Raw genomic sequence first — 21,233 nt, 5'->3', positions numbered from 1 at the left:
TTGGACTTATCTTTATCTACTTTCCGATATTCAGGAGCAAGCCTTTTCAGGCTGATATTTAGTTTCCCTTCGTTGGAATGGTAGGTATTTGGTATCAAGTCATTAGAATGCCTTGAAATGTTGTGTGTAAATGGGATATGTTACCTTGAGCACATGCAGGTACTTACGTGAATTTTTACAAATGTGTCTTTTTTTGTTTTCTTTTAGACATTGTTTAATGGGAAGAATAACAATATGGAGGAGTCCCAGATAAGTGCTGAAAGTACTGATGCAAATGAACGCCTGAAAGAGGACGCCAATTTCAACTCTGACAATGATGTAGTGTTTAAGAAAATTCCAGAAAGTCAGAGCTCCTTTCAGAAAAGTAGTCCATTGACTGTGCCTGAAGAACTATCGAGAGACAGGTCTGAAAAAGCCTTAAGCAAAGTCCAGGGTTCTTTCCTAACACGCGATGGTGCTGCCACGGTCTCTAGTGAAAATCGTATCTTGCCTAAAGGAACTATTAATGGACCCGATTCCCACCCCTCAAATAAGACTTCCAATCTGAATACAGACAGTATTTCTTTAACCACAGACCAATCAGTGGGGCCGCAAAACAGTTTGTGTTCATCTTTGAAGGTGGTTTACGATCTTCAGCAACCTGCAAAGAACACTTTACAGATGTCAAGTCAGCAAGTTGTATTCTTGCTACCTGATGTAGCACATGCCAAGAAAGAAACTCATTCCATACAGAAACCTCCTACCTCCTCTACTGTTGGGTGTGAAACATCTAATGGGAATAGTTTCAGACTGGATAGCACTTTAGTAGGGCCCGTAGACGACGCGTGTAATGACCGGAAGATGTTACCTGAGAACGAGGTATATATTCAGGCCCAAGGTTGCTCTGGGGGTGGTGAAGATAGTTCTGTAGCAGGACAGGAAGCTAATTTGAGTACCGAGAGAGACTTGGTAAATAATGGCAACACAGAAGAGACTGAAAAGAATTGTGTTGTAAAGGTAGAGAAAAAGCGCAAAAGAAAAATGGATGGTAGTAAGATAACGCGTTGCTATTCTGAAGATGCTTATAATGATGTGAATTACGTTTCCAAGAAATCAAAGCTATTAAATTTAGATCTCATGGAACAGAGTGATGAAGAGCAAGTGGTAGCTCCACACAAGTATAAATTAATGAAGATTAAGTCTGAGTCTTCTATTGATGAGTCGGAAGAACATCTTCCAAAAGAAGCTATAGAAGCTATCAATCATTATATGTATAATCCAGTTTGTGGCTATGCTGATGAAACGTCACCCATTCACGTCGACTCGTTCTTCCCTGGTGACGTGCAAAGTTGTGATTCTCAATCGCCCCCAACATGCACTAGTGATCAAGAGCCATCATTTTATCCCTGTACCAAGTGCAATGTGAATTTTAGGGAGAAGAAACACCTTCATAGGCATATGATGTATCATTTGGATGGTAATAATCACTTCCGCCACCTAAACGTTCCAAGACCGTATGCTTGCAGGGAGTGCGGGCGAACCTTTAGAGACCGTAATTCCCTTCTTAAACACATGATTATCCACCAGGAACGCCGGCAGAAGCTGATGGAGGAGATTCGTGAATTGAAAGAGCTCCAAGACGAAGGTAGAAGCGCACGGTTACAATGTCCACAGTGTGTGTTTGGAACCAACTGCCCAAAGACTTTTGTTCAACATGCCAAAACCCACGAGAAAGACAAGAGATACTACTGTTGTGAAGAGTGCAACTTTATGGCCGTTACCGAAAATGAATTGGAGTGTCATAGAGGAATCGTTCATGGGGCAGTGGTAAAATGCTCAGTTCTGAACGCCAATCTCCCCCAACGTAAATATCAGAAAAAAACATTGAAAAACTCTTACTTCCTTTCGTCCAAAAAACCTACAACTTATATTTGTAAGATGTGTCCATTTACCACCTATGCCCGCAATATTTTAAGGAAACATATTGACTATGCACATTCGTCATCCTCTTTGGACCAGTTTAATGGTCCTGTTGTTGTTAAACAAGAACGTTTCTCAGATAATGAGATTGTAGATAGTGATGCTGAGGCTAAAGAGTTTGTAAAACAGCCCCCTTCTTTTCCAAAGAATTCTGTCTTGAAGCAGGATATGAAAAGACCATATGGCGCTCTTGGCCAGTGCAACACTTTTACAAGGCTGTACCGAAAACACAAAATACAAAAAGCTCGGAAAAGTGCTGCCCAATCCATTGACTGTGGTCCAGCAATGTCTCCAAATAAATCCCTGCTTTTCAGTAGCAATGACCAAAAACATAGGTTTTATCCGATGAAGCAAAAGCATACAAAGATAAACCACGCTTACAGATACAGCCAAAAATGGGATGGCTACAAAACCATAAAGAAATCAAGTGATTTGTACCCACTGAATTTAAAAAAAGAGGAGGACGATGATTCAGTCAATTCTTTACATCTGGTTTCGAAATCATCCGACCTTCAAGAAGAATGCTTAATCATGGATCCCCATAACCGCCATCCAGGTAGGCTTGTTGGCTTCAAAGACCGGGTAGCCGTCAAAAGGGTGCGCAAATCTGATCTCGAAAGGCAAGTCACAGAAGAAGACATGGACAATTACCCTGATTTCCTCCAGAAAGTGACTTATGTCGTGCTCAAGAAACTTGACTCCACAGAGAAAAATGACGATTATGAAACATGGGAAAATGGTGAGCTTTGTGATTATAGCACAGAATCACAGGATGATACGTACAACAGTCCGCCAAAAAAGGCAGTTTACCCAATTTTCAAGGATAAATCTAAAGGTAATCACCATGGTGAAGACAACCTAAATTTTAACAATGATGATGGCTTTTATTTTGAGTATTATGACGACATGGAGGAGGAGGAGGAGGATTATCTGCATGACCTGTCTGGTGCTGATGCAGAAAATGCAGACTCTTCCTTGCCAAGAAATAGCTCTATATTCCACTGGAGTGACCTGACTCTGGAAAAGAAGTCCTGTCCATACTGCCCTGCAACGTTTGAAACTGGGGTTGGGTTATCAAATCATGTTCGCGGACATTTGCATCGAGCTGGATTAACTTACGAAGCTCGCCATGTGGTGTCAGCAGAACAGATAGCAACAAGTGATAAAATGCAGCATTTCAAGAGAACTGGGACCCCAACAAAGCGTGTAAGAAAAGGTAAGCAATTTTAATATTTTGTCATCCCTTTTCAATCGTACTATTCCCCCACCCCACTCGTTTCACACACACTAATATAAATAAATTTTATATATATATATATATCAGTACAGGTGCAGCCTATCAGCCAGACCACACCACATATGGGCACCCTTGGAAGTCCAATTCACACCAAGATCCGACCAAATTGTAGAACTGTCTCGGTATAGTCAATCACTGTTATGTCAAGTGCTATCGGTACTTCACTATTCTTGGCCATTCTGTCCTTTCCAATAGAGGAGGTGCAGACGAGAGTTAGGCCCCTTGCAGTCGAGCGTGAGCTGATTAGGTCCGGATCCGTTCAGTGAAAAATTGCACGATTTCGCAAGCAAGTTAATTCAGCTTTGTATGCGATCGCGTTCAGTTTTTATCGCGCGGGTGTTTGCATGCGCGTGATAAAAAACTGAATGTTTACAAACAACATCTCTAAGCAACCATCCGTGAAAAACAAGTGCAGATGCGATGCGATTTTCACGTAACGCACAAGTGATGCGTTAAAAAACCAATTCTCATGTACACAGACCCATGGAAATAAATTGGTCCGGATTCAGTGGGTCGCATCATGCATTGCCCCGCGCGGAGTGCTCGCTCGTGTGAAAGGGGCCTTATTGTGGAGTCCACGCTTGACATAACAGTGATTGACTATACCGAGACAGTTGTCTATCTACTACAATTTAGTCGGCTCTGTATCTATCTGGAGCTGCGCGGTCTTTATGACCCTTTTAGGGGCAATTCACACATCTGCAAAATGGGTCTGCATCCGGTACGGATTTGCGGATCCGCACTTCTGTTTCGCAAAAAAATATAACATATCCTATTCTTGCAATTGCAGACAAGAAAAGGCATTTTCTATGAAAGTGCCGGTGATGTGCGGGGACGCACCTTGCCGGTGTCAGTGTTTAGCGGATCCGCAAAACACATAGCCGTGTGAATGAACACTTACTGGAAGTTATCACATGTATTGCGGGTTTTAAAGTGTAATCACCTGAACGCATATTTTCCACAAGGCAGATTATTCCCTGGAAGTAAAGCTGGCCATATCCACACGCGCACGCACGCACGCACGCTAGCTATCTCTGCTGAGAACAGATAGATGGGCTGTAGTCAGTAGTAGTCTGACCCGATCTCCCTGACATCTGTTGAGGAGAGGCCACCATACATATTAGATGCTCGGCGCATTCAGCCAAAATACATCTAATTTGTATGGCAAGCTTAAAGAGCATGCGTCAGCTGATTTGAACCTATGAAACTGGCTGACCTGTAACATTTGCGCATGGCAGCTGAAGGCATCTCTCGGTCCCATTTTTCATGTTTTTTTGTGTTTTAATATATGCATATGAGCCTCTAGGAGCAATGGGGGCGTTGCCATTACACCTAGAGGCTCTGCTTTCTCTACAACTACCTTGCCCTCTGGACTTTGACAGAGCCAGGCATGACCACATTTACATGACCATGTCTGGCCCTGTCAATCAAAGTGGAGAGGACGTGGCAGTTGCAGAGAGAGCAGAGCCTCTAGGTGTAACTGCAACACAGATGCCTTTTAGCTGCCAAGCGCACGTGCAGCAGGTCAGCCAGTGTCAGAGGTACACATCTGCTATATCTATATACACACTGTATTTTTTGCTTTATAAGATACAACTAATCATAACACATACCTAGGTTTTTTTCGCATTAGTATGGGGAAAAAGTGAATCCTAAAGTAAAACATGCAGTAAATCTAGTCTATGCTAGTATTGCAATTATGAGTTTACAATTATTCCTGTCATATTTCTTTTCTGCAATTTTTGTATAGCTGAGAAATATTACTTTTGTTTTCTATGACTTTAGTTGTAGAGAAGTCGGAGAGTCCGTCTGAGCACACTTGCGCGCTTTGTGGAGGCTGGTTTGATACAAAAATTGGATTGTCAAATCATGTTCGAGGTCACCTGAAAAGACTAGGCAAAAATAAATGGGATGCACACAAATCGCCCATCTGTGTCCTGAATGAAATGCTGCAAAACGAGGAAAAGTACGAGCAACTCCTCAAGGTTCTTAATAATAGGCGCACTGTTCACAGGCCTTACTCCACTCACAAAACTTCCAGTAATGACTCAAAGTCCAATGCTGTACATCTTGAAGCACACCGTAATGGCCTAAAAACTGAAACGTTTTCTGGACAGATGGAGGAAGGGGTCCACCTAAGTGAATGTGATGACGCAGGTGGACATGGCGAGAAGGATAAACCTGTTTCCTTAATTGAACTACTTAAATTGAAAAAATCAGGTGAAGAGAAGAATGTAGAATCTTCTCAAAAGATCAATCAAACTGCAAGAAAGAGGTTCATCCAAAAATGCCTTCATCCACTCAATGAAGACTGTTCTTTGATGTGCAATTCCCACAGAAGCATGGACTTCGCTTTACAGTCAGGTAGGTCTTCAGAATAAAAACCTATTGACTATGTTCACAGTGACGACTGGTATGACTTTAATATTTTTTTTTTATATTTAAATACTTTTAGTTTATTTTTTCCTTCATCATATATAAAAAGTTCAGAAACAAGACATAACATTAGGCAATAATACAGCAGGGCATAAACAATGCTAATTCCTGTATATACACATACATTTGTTACTCGCTTATCCTTAGACATCAGGAATATGTCCCTGTCCTGTTTCTTTCCTCATATCATGTACAAAACGAGGAAACAAAAGAAAAACAATATAACCCCTCCCCTTCCCCCCCCCCCCCATGGTTGTCTTGATGGATACCACAGATTTTCATTCTCTCTTCCACATCCTCCATTTATTTATGGGTACCGACATATTCATATCTACATACCCTCCCACATAAGTTCTTCCATGCTTCGATGTTTGGTGGTGTGTCCGCCCCCCACTCCCTAGCCACTACTACCCGCGCCAGCATTAATCCTTTGGCCCATTTCCTTTCTATTTCTATATCGAGACCTATTTTCCTGATATATCCAAGCACCGCTGTAGCGATCTCCATTGGGACTGAGCACCCAGTTGATCTGGTCAGCTCCCGATAAACCTGAGACCAGTAATCCTGCATTAGGGGGCAGTGCCAGATCAAGTGGGTGAAATCCGCATTATCCATCCTGCACTTCCAGCATCTAGCATCCCTTGTTTTATACCTCCTACTCAACACCCATGGGGTGATATAGGTACGATGGACAATAAAGAACTGTATCAGTCGGAAATTACTCGATACCGTACTTCTTTTTATACTTTTATAGATACATCTCCAATCTAGCGTGTTGGGGTCAACTTCTAGTGCCCATTTTTGTTCACTAATAAACTTTATCACTCCCCCTAAACCCCTTTTAATTATTTTATATATCTGTGATATTGATATTTTGGTCCCCTTATTGAGACAGCAAAATTCTACAAATTCTGAATATTTAGTGGTTAAGTACGATTTATTCTCAGTGCTGTCAAATGCGTGTTTTAACCGAAAATATCTAAAGCGTGTAAGGGTATCTAATTTTATACTAAGTCCTAATTCTTCTAGTGTCCTAAGCTTTCCTTTTATCTCAATCTGTGAAATAAACTTAATACCATTTTTTTCCCAAAATACATAATCCTCTAACTTCTGAAACTCGCCTAAGTTTATATTCCCCCATAGTGGGGTAATCTTTAGTGAGTAATTTATCCCCAATAATTTTTTAACATTCAATTTTTTAACATGACTTTAATATTTTTAAAGAAAAGTGCAGTTTCTGCATTAATTTCCAACCTCCCTACCCCGGCAATGTTCCTTGTCTGAATTAACTGGTCAAATCCTTATGCAGCCTATTAAAGGGGTTATTCAATTTCCAAATACAAAAATTTTGTATATACTTAGTATATAAAAAAAGAACATACAGGTTTTATAAGTATGTCCTACAGTCGTGCACCAGACCAGGTATCACTGCCTGCAACAGTGACGCCCAGTTTAAGGTCTAATTCACACAGACCCATAGGACTAAATTACACACTTCAGACCTCCCTGCGCAGATACTCAGGTCATGCACTACTTTGGTCCATGTCTCATGCCTTGGCAGACCATTCGAGACAGTTGTCTCCGGCAGTCACCAGCTCAGTGCCCTACCAAAACATATAAATTTCCCAAAATCATCTTGGTGTTCTGGAAGTAAAATGTACAATTTTGAATAAGGCCATCTGAACCAGGTTTAAAACCAGTCAGCTCCCTTTGGCTACCTGCACACACTGCGTATTTGTGCTCTCAAAAACTGCACATGAAAACGTGCTATTTATCCTGCAGGTTTTCTGTTTAACCCCATTATAGTCTATGGGGAAAACCCACTAAAATGTATATTATATAATAGATGTATGTATATATGTGTGTGTGTGTGTGTGTGTATATGTATATCTCTCTCTCTATATCTCTCTCTCTATATATATCTCTCTCTCTCTATAGCTCTCTATATCTCACACAAACAATTGACATGCTGTGGAGTTTAAAATCTGCATGGATAGTCAGTCTTCGTGCCTAAACAAAATAAGAGTCATAAGAACAGATGCTCTAGAATGGTTACTACATGGAGGTGCATGAAACTATTAAAACAGGCATGTCAGGGTTGTTTCACTTCAGCAAATTAGTTATCATGTAGAGGAAGTGAATACAAGGCACTTACTAATGTATTGTGATTGCCAATATTGCCTCCTTTGCTGACTGGATTTATTTTTCCATCACTTTACCCTGCTAGTTTTCAGGGGGTTATGACCACCCTGCAATCCAGCAGCAGCGGTGGCGGTTGTGCTCACACGCCATAGAAAAAATCTCCGACCTAAGCACATTCCTGTGGTCCCAGCCACCATAGAGGCAGGCTCCTTCTCCTACAGTGTGCAAGCACTGCCACCGCTGCTGGATTGCAGGGTAGTTGTAACCCCTGGAAACGAGCAGTGTATAGAGTGATGGAAAAATGAATGGAGCCAGAAAAGGAGGCAATATGGACTATCACAATTCATTAGTAAGTGGCTAGATAAATGCCGCTTGCTGAAGAGAGACAACCCTTTTATTGCACATGAGAACGGGCGTCAAAACAGATTAACCACAAATTGTTTTTTTGTCTGCATTTGTGAGTTTCCGCACCATATCCAAAGCAAAAACCATATTACTTGCAGTTTTTGGTGCAGACTTGATGCAGATTTTTCTCACCCTTGCATTGAAAAGGGTGTAATGCGCACATAAGAATTGGCATGCTATGGATGTAAAAATTCACACAGCAAATCAGTTTCCGCACGTAAAAAAAAGTGTACATGAAATTACTGTACTGCACTGCAATTTTTTTGCCTGCACTGAAAAAAACAGGCGTAATATGCAGTGTGTACAGGTAGCCTTAAGCCTCCTGCACACGATGTGCGCCCTGTGGCCCTGCTGCCCGAACACCCACTGTGGGGCAGCCGCAGCGGACCAGAGACCCATTCACTTTAATGGATCCGCGATATGCCCATTCTGCAAAAAGGTAGGACATGTTCTATCTTTTTGCGGAATGGAAGTACGGGACGAAATAGTGCTTCTGTAGGTTTCCGTTCCATGCTTCCATTCCGCATCTCCGAATTTGCGGACCCATTGAAGTGAATGCGGTCCGCAATACGGCAACGTGACACCAACGGTCCGTGTGCAGGAGGCCTTTGTACTCGCATTGCGTGCATAGTGCTTGCCAGCAAGGAGTCTGATGTATTCATAAGATGCTGACTTTTCCATCTTGCTGTCCGTAGGGGGAGTTCACATCAGACTCCTGGCTTGCTGTGCTCTATGTGGATTAAAGAGGACCTGTTTAAATTCTCTACCGGGCCCAGAACAGCCTGCTGGAATTGTATGGATCCGGCACTGTCAATTCCAGCATTCCGGCAATTGTACGGATCCGGCACTGTCAGATGTGGACTGAATGTCCGCCGGCCCCATTAAGTGTGCACAGTGTCTGTCAGGCCCATTCTCGGCATATTTGCTGGATTGAGTCTAGATCTCTGCTGGACCAAATGGGGCCGATGGGCATTCCACATTAACCCATAAGTGACTTTCTGTTGCCCTTAGATAAGGGGGCAGCGTGAGAGAGCTGACAAGTTCCCTTTTAACCACTTCAGCCCCGCTAGGTGAAACCCCCTTCATGACCAGAGCACTTTTTACACTTCGGCACTACACTACTTTCACCGTTTATCGCTCGGTCATGCAATTTACCACCCAAATGAATTTTACCTCCTTTTCTTCTCACTAATGGAGCTTTCATTTGGTGGTATTTCATTGCTGCTGGCATTTTTACTTTTTTTGTTATTAATCAAAATGTAACGATTTTTTTGCAAAAAAATGACATTTTTCACTTTCAGCTGTAAAATTTTGCAAAAAAAAACGACATCCATATATAAATTTTTCGCCAAATTTATTGTTCTACATGTCTTTGATAAAAAAAAAATGTTTGGGCAAAAAAAAAAAATGGTTTGGGTAAAAGTTATAGCATTTACAAACTATGGTACAAAAATGTGAATTTCCGCTTTTTGAAACAGCTCTGACTTTCTGAGCACCTGTCATGTTTCCTGAGGTTCTACAATGCCCAAACAGTAGAAAAACCCCACAAATGACCCCATTTCGGAAAGTAGACACCCTAAGGTATTCGCTGATGGGCATAGTGAGTTCATAGAACTTTTTATTTTTTGTCACAAGTTAGCGGAAAATGATGATGATTTTATTTTTTTATTTTTTTCTTACAAAGTCTCATATTCCACTAACTTGCGACAAAAAATAAAAAATTCTAGGAACTCACCATGCCCCTCACAGAATACCTTGGGGTGTCTTCTTTCCAAAATGGGGTCACTTGTGGCGTAGTTATACTGCCCTGGCAATTTAGGGGCCCAAATGTGTAAGAAGTACCTTGCAATCAAAATGTGTAAAAAATGGCCTGCGAAATCCGAAAGGTGCACTTTGGAATATGTGCCCCTTTGCCCACCTTGGCTGCAAAAAAGTGTCACACGTGGTATCGCCGTACTCAGGAGAAGTTGGGCAATGTGTTTTGGGGGGTCATTTTACATATACCCATGCTGGATGAGAGAAATATCTTGGCAAAAGACAACTTTTCCCATTTTTTTTATACAAAGTTGGCATTTGACCAAGATATTTTTCTCACCCAGCATGGGTATATGTAAAATGACACCCCAAAACACATTCCCCAACTTCTCCTGAGTACGGCGATACCACATGTGTGACACTTTTTTGCAGCCTAGATGCGCAAAGGGGCCCAAATTCCTTTTAGGAGGGCATTTTTAGACATTTGGATCCCAGACTTCTTCTGACACTTTCGGGCCCCTCAAAAGCCAGGGCAGTATAAATACCCCACATGTGACCCCACTTTGGAAAGAAGACACCCCAAGGTATTCAATGAGGGGCCTGGCGAGTTCCTAGAATTTTTTTTTTTTTGCATAAGTTAGCGGATATTGATTTTTTTTTTGTTTTTGTTTTTTTCTCACAAAGTCTCACTTTCCGCTAACTTAGGACAAAAATTTCAATCTTTCATGGACTCAATATGCCCCTCACGGAATACCTTGGGGTGTCTTCTTTCCGAAATGGGGTCACATGTGGGGTATTTATACTGCCCTGGCTTTTTAGGGGCCCTAAAGCGTGAGAAGAAGTCTGGAATATAAATGTCTAAAAATGTTTACGCATTTGGATTCCGTGAGGGGTATGGTGAGTTCATGTGAGATTTTATTTTTTGACACAAGTTAGTGGAATATGAGACTTTGTAAGAAAAAACAAACAAAAAATTTCCGCTAACTTGTGCCAAAAAAAATGTCTGAATGGAGCCTTACCAGGGGGGGGTGATCAATGACAGGGGGGTGATCACCCATATAGACTCCCTGATCACCCCCCTGTCATTGATCACCCCCCCTGTAAGGCTCCATTCAGACATCCGCATGATTTTTTACGGATCCATGGATACATGGATCGGATCCACAGAACGCATGCGGACGTCTGAATGGAGCCTTACAGGGGGGTGATCAATGACAGGGGGTGATCAGGGTAATCAGGGTGATCAACCCCCTGTCACTGATCACCCCCCCTGTAAGGCTCCATTCAGACATCCGCATGATTTTTTACGGATCCATGGATACATGGATCGGCTCCACAGAACGCATGCGGACGTCTGAATGGAGCCTTACAGGGGGGTTATCAATGACAGGGGGTGATCAGGGTGATCACCCCCCTGTCACTGATCACCCCCCCTGTAAGGCTCCATTCAGACGTCCGCATGATTTTTACGGATCCATGGATACATGGATCGGATCCGTAAAAATCATGCGGACGTCTAAATGGAGCCTTACAGGGGGGTGATCAATGACAGGGGGTGATCAGGGAGTGTATATGGGTGATCACCCGCCTGTCATTGATCACCCCCCTGTAAGGCTCCATTCAGACGTCCGTATGCTTTTTGCGGATCCGATCCATGTATCCATGGATCCGTAAAAATCATACGGACGTCTGAACGGAGCCTGACGGGGGTGATCAATGACAGGGCGGTGATCAATGACAGGGGGGTGATCAGGGAGTTTATATGGGGTGATCATGGGTGATCAGGGGTTTATAAGGGGTTAATAAGTGACCGGGGGGGGGGGGGGGGGGAGTGTAGTGTAGTGTGGTGTTTGGTGGGACTGTACTGACCACCTCTGGTGGTCGATCCTAACAAAAGGGACCACCAGAGGACCAGGTAGGAGGTATATTAGACGCTGTTATGAAAACAGCGTCTAATATACCTGTTAGGGGTTAAAAAAATTCGGATCTCCAGCCTGCTAGCGAGCGATCGCCGCTGGCAGGCTGGAGATCCACTCGCTTACCTTCCGTTCCTGTGAGCGCACGCGCCTGTGCGCGCGCGTTCACAGGAAATCTCGCGTCTCGCGAGAAGACGCGTATATGCGTCCAGGAGGAGTAAAGCAACCACCTCCCGGACGCATATACGCGTACAGCGGTCGGGAGGTGGTTAATATTTATCTTCACAGGTTCGTATACGAAGTGTGTGCATTGAGTAGTCTTGTGTCTGTTTCATAGTTTGCCATCTTTGCTCATTGCAGAAGAAAACGTTGGTAGTTTGTTGATCATTTGCTTAGCACAAAGAATTTTGCAAGAAACTTCAAATCATTAACTTTCATTATTAGTTGCGCATCCAGAGTAATGAACATAAAAGGCACTGAATAAAGTGTTTTGTCTAACAGCTGTTTGGTGGTGTGTTATACCACCTTTTCTCCCAGTCTTCATCAGCAACCTAATTTAGTGCTGCGCCTTTTTACAGTCTTGTGGGTAAAAAACACTTTAATTACCACTTTGTCAACTAGACTTTTAATTCTGTTCATGAATATCGAGACGCCTGTGTACTATTTACTGGCAAGATCGCATTGCTTAAAATATGTGAATATGAATGGCTTATGTAGTCGCACCTTCTGCGGCTTTAAGCTCATGTAAGGGCCAACACTAATATCGCGTCTACCTCCCAATCCATTAGTTGGAATCAATGTTCTTTCAGGCCAGATGTGTAGTTTTCATGTTCGTTCTTTCTTTCTATTAGGTATGTCTGCGAAGCACAAGACGTGTGTGAATTGCAATACTACATTTTCTAGTGGCGTTAGCCTGTCTAACCATATGAGAGCTTATTCAAGGAAGAAGAGCGCTGGGCTTTTGACTGGAACAGGTACGTCTCTCCAGAGGAGGCCGTTTTTTTCTTTTAGCATACCATACGGCCATGATCTTTGCATACCCACGATTTCCCATTATTATAAGTCAGCCCTCTGTTTCATAATGTATTAAGGGTTTTGGCCCCTTTCTACATATTCAGACGATTAAAGGCCTGGGTGCTGAGCCTGGACAGCACACATACCATATAGACTGCCATTGCTTTGACTGTGAAAACGCTGGGTACAGAGCACCTATGTATTGGAATGTCCTTAATTTTTAGAGCCCATTCACATAAACGTATCCATTTTGCAGTCTTTAAATCGCTGATACCGGTTGTGTGCATCCCCGCACGTTCCGCTTTGTTAGATATGCCTATTGTCTGCAAAATGGAAAAGAATAGGACATGTTCTATCTTTTTTGCGAGTCAGCAGATCGGAAATACAGATACGGACCACACGCAGTGTGCTGTCCGCATCTTTTGAGGCTCTATTGAAATCAACAAGTCAGCATCTGATTCGCAAAAAATGCGGACCAAAAATACGGTCGTAGATGTTTGTTTCCTGTTCAATGCCGTTTTCCTGTCCACTCTGAGCAATGTTTGCAGCTCATCCTCTGATCCAGATACTGTGCTTGTTTTATACAGTGGTGTGTATGGTAATTTGTTTTCCTTTGTACATTAGTATTAGATTGCAAGCAAAAAAAGTCAAGATCGCGATCTGGGAGTAAGAAGAAAGTATTGCCATTGCCACACACCACTGAGGAAGTTTATATCTTGAGATGCAGGTTTGTTTTAGGCTTTTGGTTTTTTATTATAATGTAAGTGACCTAAATTTATTACCGCAAATAAATAATAAATTACATTATTCTCATATTAGTAACCTCAATCTTGTTGCATTGTTTGCAGACTGTGCTAAAATCTATAATGACTACTACTGCTCGGGAATATTTCATATTTTACTCATTACACTTTGAAATTATCAGCATTGTACGCCTACAACATGTTTAAAGGGAACCTGACATCTCTATAATGCACCCCCAACACTTGCAGTACCTTTAGAGGGGTATTCTGGTGATATCAAGTTATCCCCTATTCGCAGGGTAGGGGATAATTATTTGATCGGCGGGATCTTTGACTGACCATTTATGCCCTTTTGTTTTAACGACCATCTGGAGCTACAGCGATCGGTCCCCTGCCAATTGGGCATCGGCGACTTATCCTTTGCCAACCCTTTTTAATTAATTTATTAACTTTTTTTTTTGTAAAACTTTAATTTTTTCTTCTTCTTTTAAACAGGTTTTGTGGGCTTGTCTTTCGAGGACCTTTGTCTGTACAAGAAGATTGGATAAAGCACTTGCAACGCCACATTGTCAATGCAAATCTTCCACGGACAGGAGCAGGCATGGTTGAAGTGGAACCTTTACTAAAGAAGACCCCTTCAATCAGTGAAACAAACTTCTCCTTAATAATGACAGAGGCGGCTTCCTAAGAGCAGATGCCATGCAAATCAAAATGGTTATTTGGATGTATATTAGACTATTTTCTCTTGTTTTTTTGAATTTTTTTCCCCCTTCCTTTTAACTTTTTTTTTTTCACCCTCTCTCCTTTTTAAAGACCACATTGTTATACCTGTTTATAATACAAAGGACAAACAAAAATGCTGATGTGCCGTAACGTTAGCGCGAGCTCCTGCAGACTTCACTATCTTTACACTTTGCTTCTTGGACGAAGCACAACGTAATCCTTGCATAGATGCCTTTTTTCCCCCCACTTGTTAGAAAAGCTTAGAAACACGAGTCCATAGTCATGAAATCACTGATATGAAAATTATATTTATACGGTGCATTTTCTACAAGATCACGGACAATTCCTGATGTTGTATCGGTTCATCTAGGGCATTAAGTATTACCATAATCTGCAGAGTTCTGAAGACTGTTCCATTCAACTTAGGGCACTCAGTACGTTTCTGTACAGATAATGTATGTTTTTTGTTTTGTTTTTTTTTTTCGTTTTTATTACACGATGCTTTTGTACTAAAAAAAAAAAAAGTGGAGGGTGAATTGTTTTACTGATATTTCTGCAAAGTGTAAATAGGACTGGAAATTATTTGTTGTAAGGAAAAAAAACTCTTTATTTCAGTTGCGTTTCTCACTAACTGGTGCATCCATGCTACCTCCTACTTTGTCAACAAAGATGTATTTACCCGATGACATTTCTTTTTAATGTAGAATTTCAGTATATATATAAAAAAAAAAATTTTTTTTTTTTAAATAGTGATAAGTCACCTATTCATTTCTCTTTTTAATGTTCTCTTACGTCATTTCCCATCCCTAGTATTTTATTAAACCAATTTCTGTACGAGTAGTTTTTCTCACCACAGTTTTTTTTTGTTGTTTTTTTTTTTGTTTTTTCAGTTTCGCTCCGCACTTGAGCATTTTAGCAAACCGTTTGATATTTCAACATATGAGAATGTTTACAATTGAAATTTTAGAACTCGTTTTGGATGTGATTGTGTATGAAACCGTGTAACACTATGCTCGTGCTAAGGGCCTACAGAAATAATGAAATAAATGTGTCGTGAGGATGGAATTTTGTCATTCACATGCCTTTATCCGCAATATACTAGGTTACTCAGAGAAAGTACTTTCATGATTTTATGTCATGTAAATGGTTATTTTGCTCTTATATTGTACCTAGAAGACCTCAAGTGTTCTAAATGTCACCTTTATGGATTCTGGGAAATGTTAGGAGCGTGTATTGGCTGCCTTACCAACACTAAATGAATGAGGTGCTAACATCACTAGAAAACTACCAATCATTCATATGTTTTAAAGGGGTATTCGCATCTCAGACATTGCTGTCGTATGCCATCAGTGTGAGTCCTACCTTTTGGACTTGCTCCTATCTCCAGAATAGGAAGGAGAGCACCCATCGCACATCCATTCACCTCTATAGGACTGCCAGAAATAGCCGAACCAGTGGTGAACAGAGTGACCATGCATGTGCGGCTGCTCTCTATTCACTTTGGGGGTCCCATTCTGCAGATAGGTGTGGGTCCCACCTCTGGGACCTGCTCCTATCTGACATCGCTGGCATATCCTACTGATGGGAATACATATTTATGCCTCATTCACACGTCTGTGTTCGGTCAGTGATTTCCCTCAGTTATTTTCAGACAAAACCAGGTTGCGGCTCTGAACACAGGACAGGTACAGATCTTTCCCTTATACCTCATCTCAGTGGAGGCTCCAATCCTGGTTTTGGCTAAAAATCACTGATGGAAATTGCTGAACAAGATTCAGGGGCATAGCTAAAAGCTCATGGGCCCTAGTGCAAGAGTTCAGCATGGGCCCCCTTTCCTCCGTGCTTGTTGGCAAGGGGCAGGGGAGCACGTAGCCTTCCTGCTGCCTGAGGCAAACATTGAAAGGCCGCCCCCTCATGCCAAATTCTTTACCTAACCCCTTCCCTACTGGCAGAGGTGTAAATTTACCAGCATGCACTTTCTATAATGCCAGTGTCTTATGTGGCACAAGGGTCTTTGGGCCCCTCAGGCTCCTGGGCCCGGTAGCGACTGCTACCTCTGCACCCCCTATAGCTACGCCCCTGGAGATACTGACATATGAATGAGGCTTTAAAATGTAGTTTAGTTAATATTTGTATGATTGGTGTGCTCGGCTTTTTTGTTGCATCTGAACTACTTCTGTGTATTCATTGTTGCCCTTCCCTCCTCTTTCCTGAACAAAAAGTACTAAAAAGGTTCTGTCTGCACACCAGGACAAGGACATGATCTTTTGATGTACAAAAGGAAGAACTGTGAGGAAGGTACAAAGGCCAGCACGCTCCAGGCTGATGAAGACAACGGACGGGCAATTAACCATACAGTACAACAGTGGTACCATGAATTTTCATCACGTCAAAATCGTATGGAGGTGGATAGCGTACGGCAGTGGAAAATCACACTGGGTTACACTCTTTTATACTGGAAGCGGAGAATACAGAGACAGAGACTAAATGTCCAAGAAGTATCAAGAGTCAAAACGAATTTAGGTCTGCATAAACCAGATGACTCCTTTAGCCGTATGCTGCTTTGTGCCCACCAGACGTTCCAGGTTGGTGGTGGCAGTGTAATGGTATGGGAAACGTTCATTACACAGCACACATTAGGCCTCTTAATACCAACCGGACATTATTTTAAATACCACAACCTACCAAAGCATTGATGCTAACCATGCACATCCCTTTATGACCAAAGTATACCCATACCAGCCACATGGTATTGGCATTAGAAGATGACTGTGGTCTGCAGTCCCAGATCTCAGTCCTATAGAGCAGGGATGGCCAACCTGCAGCTCTCCAGCTGTTGTAAAACTCCCACCATGCCCTGCTTTTAGGCAGTGTGGGCATGCTGGTAGTTGTAGTTTTGCAACAGCTGGAGAGCTTCAGGTTGACCATCCCTGGTATAGAGCATTCTTGATGGAACGGGAGTTTCACAGTATGAATTCTGCAGAAAAACAAGATGTCATTGTGTTGGCATTTACCAGACTTTCAAGGAATTGGGGGTGTCCTTCCTAGTACTACAATGTTGTAGCTAATACAGAGATCACTGATGTGTGTTGGTCTTATCAATACTGAATGAATGATTCCTGCTGAGCAGTTCTGAGACTGGTGCGCAAGTTACCAGTGCACATTTTCTATAGTTAATATTTTAGAATCGTTTGGAAACTGAATGTAGCTCTTCTCTGATTTGGGCTTTTTCTGTCCCTGCCCTTTTTTTTTTTTTTTCCTTTTGCTCTGCAAATTGAGATTCAAACTTTCTTTTTACTATATGGAAGATTAAAAATGCAGTGTCTTGTCATTTTGTTTTATAACCGTGATCATGCGATATCTCTTCCTTACTTTTTATTCTTTTTTTTTTCTTGTACAGCGCTTTTTATTTTTGATCATGTTCTTGTGATTCATCATGCAACATTAAAATGTTTTTTTCACTCTTTATCCAACTTATTATTAGCTTGCATTACACAGATTAATTTATGCAGTTGTGTTCATAACCTATAGCATGTATGTACCATAAACATATAAAAGTGATTCCAGGTCCTGTCACACATGAGTTTCTTTTGGCTTCTTTGCAGGTTCTATTAACTGTATAAAACACTGTACCTAGATTTTTAGAGTCTAAAGTAAAAACGGTGAAAAGTCCACAAACGCATTATTTTTATTTGGTGTTTTAATAGCATTGGTCAGTGGCACTTCTTTTTTTTTTTTCTTCTTCTTTCACAGACCCCCTCAGAAGGATTTTAAAATCATTAACTGTAATTCTGCCATTGTCTTTTGGGGTTTATTTTTACAGCATTCACTATGCTGTAAAAGTGACGAGTTAACTTTTATTCTGAGTGTCTGTAAAATTATGCCATAATTATGACAAATCTGTAAAGTTTTGTTTTACTCCTTTTAAAAAAAAAAAATGTATTTTTTTTCTTTTAGGGCAGTGTGACTGCTTGTTTTGTAGTAGGAAACACAATTTTATTTTTTATTTTTATTGGTACCATTTTAGGGTACATATGACTATCAGTTTTTATGAGGGGGGTGAGCAACTAATTCTGGCAGTGATCACTATATTGGAAAAAATCGGGGACAATTTGGACTTCTAAACCATGCAGCAATACCAATGTTATATATATTTTTTTATATGATGGAAAGGTTTTTTTGATTTTCATTTTTTGTTGAAACTTCAAAAAAATGTTTTTTTTTTTTTTTTTTACGGTACTTCAGAGTGGTAAATATCCATGATTTAAGAGCTATCCTTTTACACATCCAACATGCATGTTTATTGGACGTAGCTAAACTGAGCAAAGTGTGCGAATAAGTAGACAAAGCTTACTTTCTGGTACTACTTGTATTCGTGGTAGGATCAGAGTTGTTTGCACGGGACCAACGCTGCGGTCCGCGACGTGTAGTGCTCTGGGATGAAGCAGAGTTTGGGCGCTAATGGTCGAACCATGGTTGTTTGTATTTTTTGCCTGGCTATTCAGAGGCCTGGTGGGGCCATTGCATACAGTCATTGGGGTAGCCGGTGCTTAGAGTGGGCATGGTTGTATGTATGTTTTCTGATACCTGGTTTACATGCGGGGCGCGTGTCTGCAGTTGGCTCAAGCACGCGTGCTGGGTTTAAGTGATGGTTGTTTTTTTTATCGACCATTGAACCAATGGTCGATAAAAAAACAAACAAAAAAAAAAACGTACATTAACATAGAATAGGTATGGTCGCATGTTCTGATATCTGTTACATACGGGACGCGTGTCTCCAAGCTACGCACGCTGTGTTTTTGGAAGGGTCATGGATTAATGGGGGGGGGGGGGGGAATCCTGCAGCATCATGTGGAGGTTCGTTTGCGCCTGGGCAATGGCAGAAGGTGCCAGGCGAGTGCTGGCATTCACGGTAGCATCGGACTTGGTTACCTTCAAAGCTACGTCCGTGTGTCTGCGTTCACATTTTGTCCTATACACCATTCACTACTAGAGCTGCGGTCATACGTCCACTACACGTTACATTAATACTCTGCTCACTTTCAGATTGCATTCATACGGCTGCTTTATACCATGCTTCTCATACTCAGAGCTGTGCCCATACCATGTTTTTAGGCACCACTCACATCCAGAGCTGCATTTACCCACTTGTTCTTGCATCATGTGTTATACTCTGCTTCCACTTAAATCTGCATTTCTTTTCATTGCTACATAATGGTTACTCAGTATTCTTACTAGGGCTATCAGCATACCGCTCTTCCGATAAACAGAGCTGCTTACGGTTCTTTCCCCAGTGGTTTGTTACAGTCCTTAGGCCTACCTTTTCTGTTTACTTGGGGGGAGGGGGGAAAAAATAATAATAAAAAAATAAAATTTTTGGGTGGTGTTCTTTAGTCCTGGTTTGCATTCACTCAGACTGGTCTCCTTTACTTCTGGTTCGCAGTCACTCAGATTGATCTCCCGCCCCAGTTAACCAAATAGCTCCCTAGCGGTCAGTGGGCCAATAGGAGTAAGTTCCTACTATGTTTTCACAGTTGTTCATTCGTTTGTCACGACAAAGGGTCTTTTCTTAGCGATCTGCAATGCCTCTGGCTCTTGTTTTTCTCCCGACTGTTTCAATTTCGCGGTTGATTTAATGTTTCATTCATGCAAGTGGTTCGGATCTCTAATGTCTATGCATTTTCCATTAGGTCTGGCTCACATTTTAATTACTTATCGTCACTGTAAGGTCATCCAGGTCAGTGTCTTGGCTTCGGGGGCCCGATGACCGTTCTTCATGTTGTTTGTTAGGGGTACAATATGGTTGTAGGCTGGTTAGCATCCTAGGTTTATTGTCGGAGAGGGTCATGGTTATGTGAGTTCTCAAGTCATACTGGAGCTGCATAAGTGGTTTAAAAAAAAAAAAAGAAAATATATATATTTTTTTTTTTATAAATCCGCCATTAGTCTCACACGCATGACTTCTCCCTTTTAGTGTTACATATGACCCCGCCATTAGAGTCTCTCACGTATGGCTTCTACCTTTTAGTGTTACATATGACTCCGCCATTAGAGTCTCTCATGTATGGCTTCTCCCTTTTAGTGTTACATATGACTCCGCCATTAGAGTCTCTCACGTATGGCTTCTCCGTTTAAATTTTACGCACATAACTCCGCCATTCGAGGCCGGCTGCGTGGTCCCACAACAAGTAAGTTCCATGTCTTTTTCTGCCTTCGGACCCGCTTCCATTGCTCGGTCATCTGTGGCTCACAATACAATACTTGTGTTGGCTCATGCGTGCCATTAGAGTCTCACTCACGTTATTGTTTTACCTGACTTTTATTTTCTGAGTTGTTGGGTTTTTATTGTTTTGTTTATAAACAGTCATCCCAAGCCTGCCTTTGCGGACATTATCTTCTCCCAGGCATGCTTACTTCATCTACAAACTTGGGCCGAGGGTGTTGGTGTCCGTCCTAAGTCTTGGGTATTGGCCGTCTTCCAGTAGGAGGAATAGTATTAAGGCGCAGTTTACGAAGTCTGTCATGTCTTCAGACACAAGTCCTATCACCACTATAGGCGCAGCATACATAGTTTATCACGACCTTAAGCTTATTTTCTGTCACAACTGCAGGTATTATGTGTACGTTCTGTCCTTATTACAGGCAACATTAGCTCGTTAATCGAAACAGCCATGTATTCCTGTGTATGGTTCCCCAGGCCTGGTGAGTTTACACATTTCACTTAATTTACTACTACAGTAAGATGGAAGACGCCATGTTCTAACTTTTGGGCCCTTAATAGAAAGTGTGGCCTGGGGAATAAGTAGAGGTAAGTATTTTGCCACCAGGAACAGTTGGTGCCTG

At 41.7% G+C, this 21,233-nt stretch overlaps 1 protein-coding gene across 6 annotated transcripts in view; it reads left to right on the top strand.

The window, feature by feature from the left end:
- The window catches only part of LOC122943540 (zinc finger protein 644-like), a 59,440-nt gene extending 43,260 nt beyond the window's left edge, over nucleotides 1–16,180 (top strand). For all 6 annotated transcript variants that reach the window (XM_044301352.1, XM_044301350.1, XM_044301354.1 and 3 more), the window contains 5 exons: nucleotides 208–3,175; nucleotides 5,042–5,620; nucleotides 12,762–12,884; nucleotides 13,549–13,651; nucleotides 14,163–16,180. In XM_044301352.1, coding sequence (XP_044157287.1) covers nucleotides 235–3,175; nucleotides 5,042–5,620; nucleotides 12,762–12,884; nucleotides 13,549–13,651; nucleotides 14,163–14,355 — 3,939 coding nt within the window. In that variant the 5' untranslated portion in view covers nucleotides 208–234 and the 3' untranslated portion in view covers nucleotides 14,356–16,180. The remainder of the gene's footprint in view (nucleotides 1–207; nucleotides 3,176–5,041; nucleotides 5,621–12,761; nucleotides 12,885–13,548; nucleotides 13,652–14,162) is intronic.
- Nucleotides 16,181–21,233: the final 5,053 nt, after the last annotated feature.

Source organism: Bufo gargarizans, chromosome 7, assembly GCF_014858855.1.
Source record: "Bufo gargarizans isolate SCDJY-AF-19 chromosome 7, ASM1485885v1, whole genome shotgun sequence".
In the NCBI taxonomy this organism is placed as follows: Eukaryota; Metazoa; Chordata; class Amphibia; order Anura; family Bufonidae; genus Bufo; species Bufo gargarizans.
The sequence above is the reverse complement of the archived record's forward strand: the minus strand, read 5'-3'. Positions and strand labels throughout refer to the sequence as shown.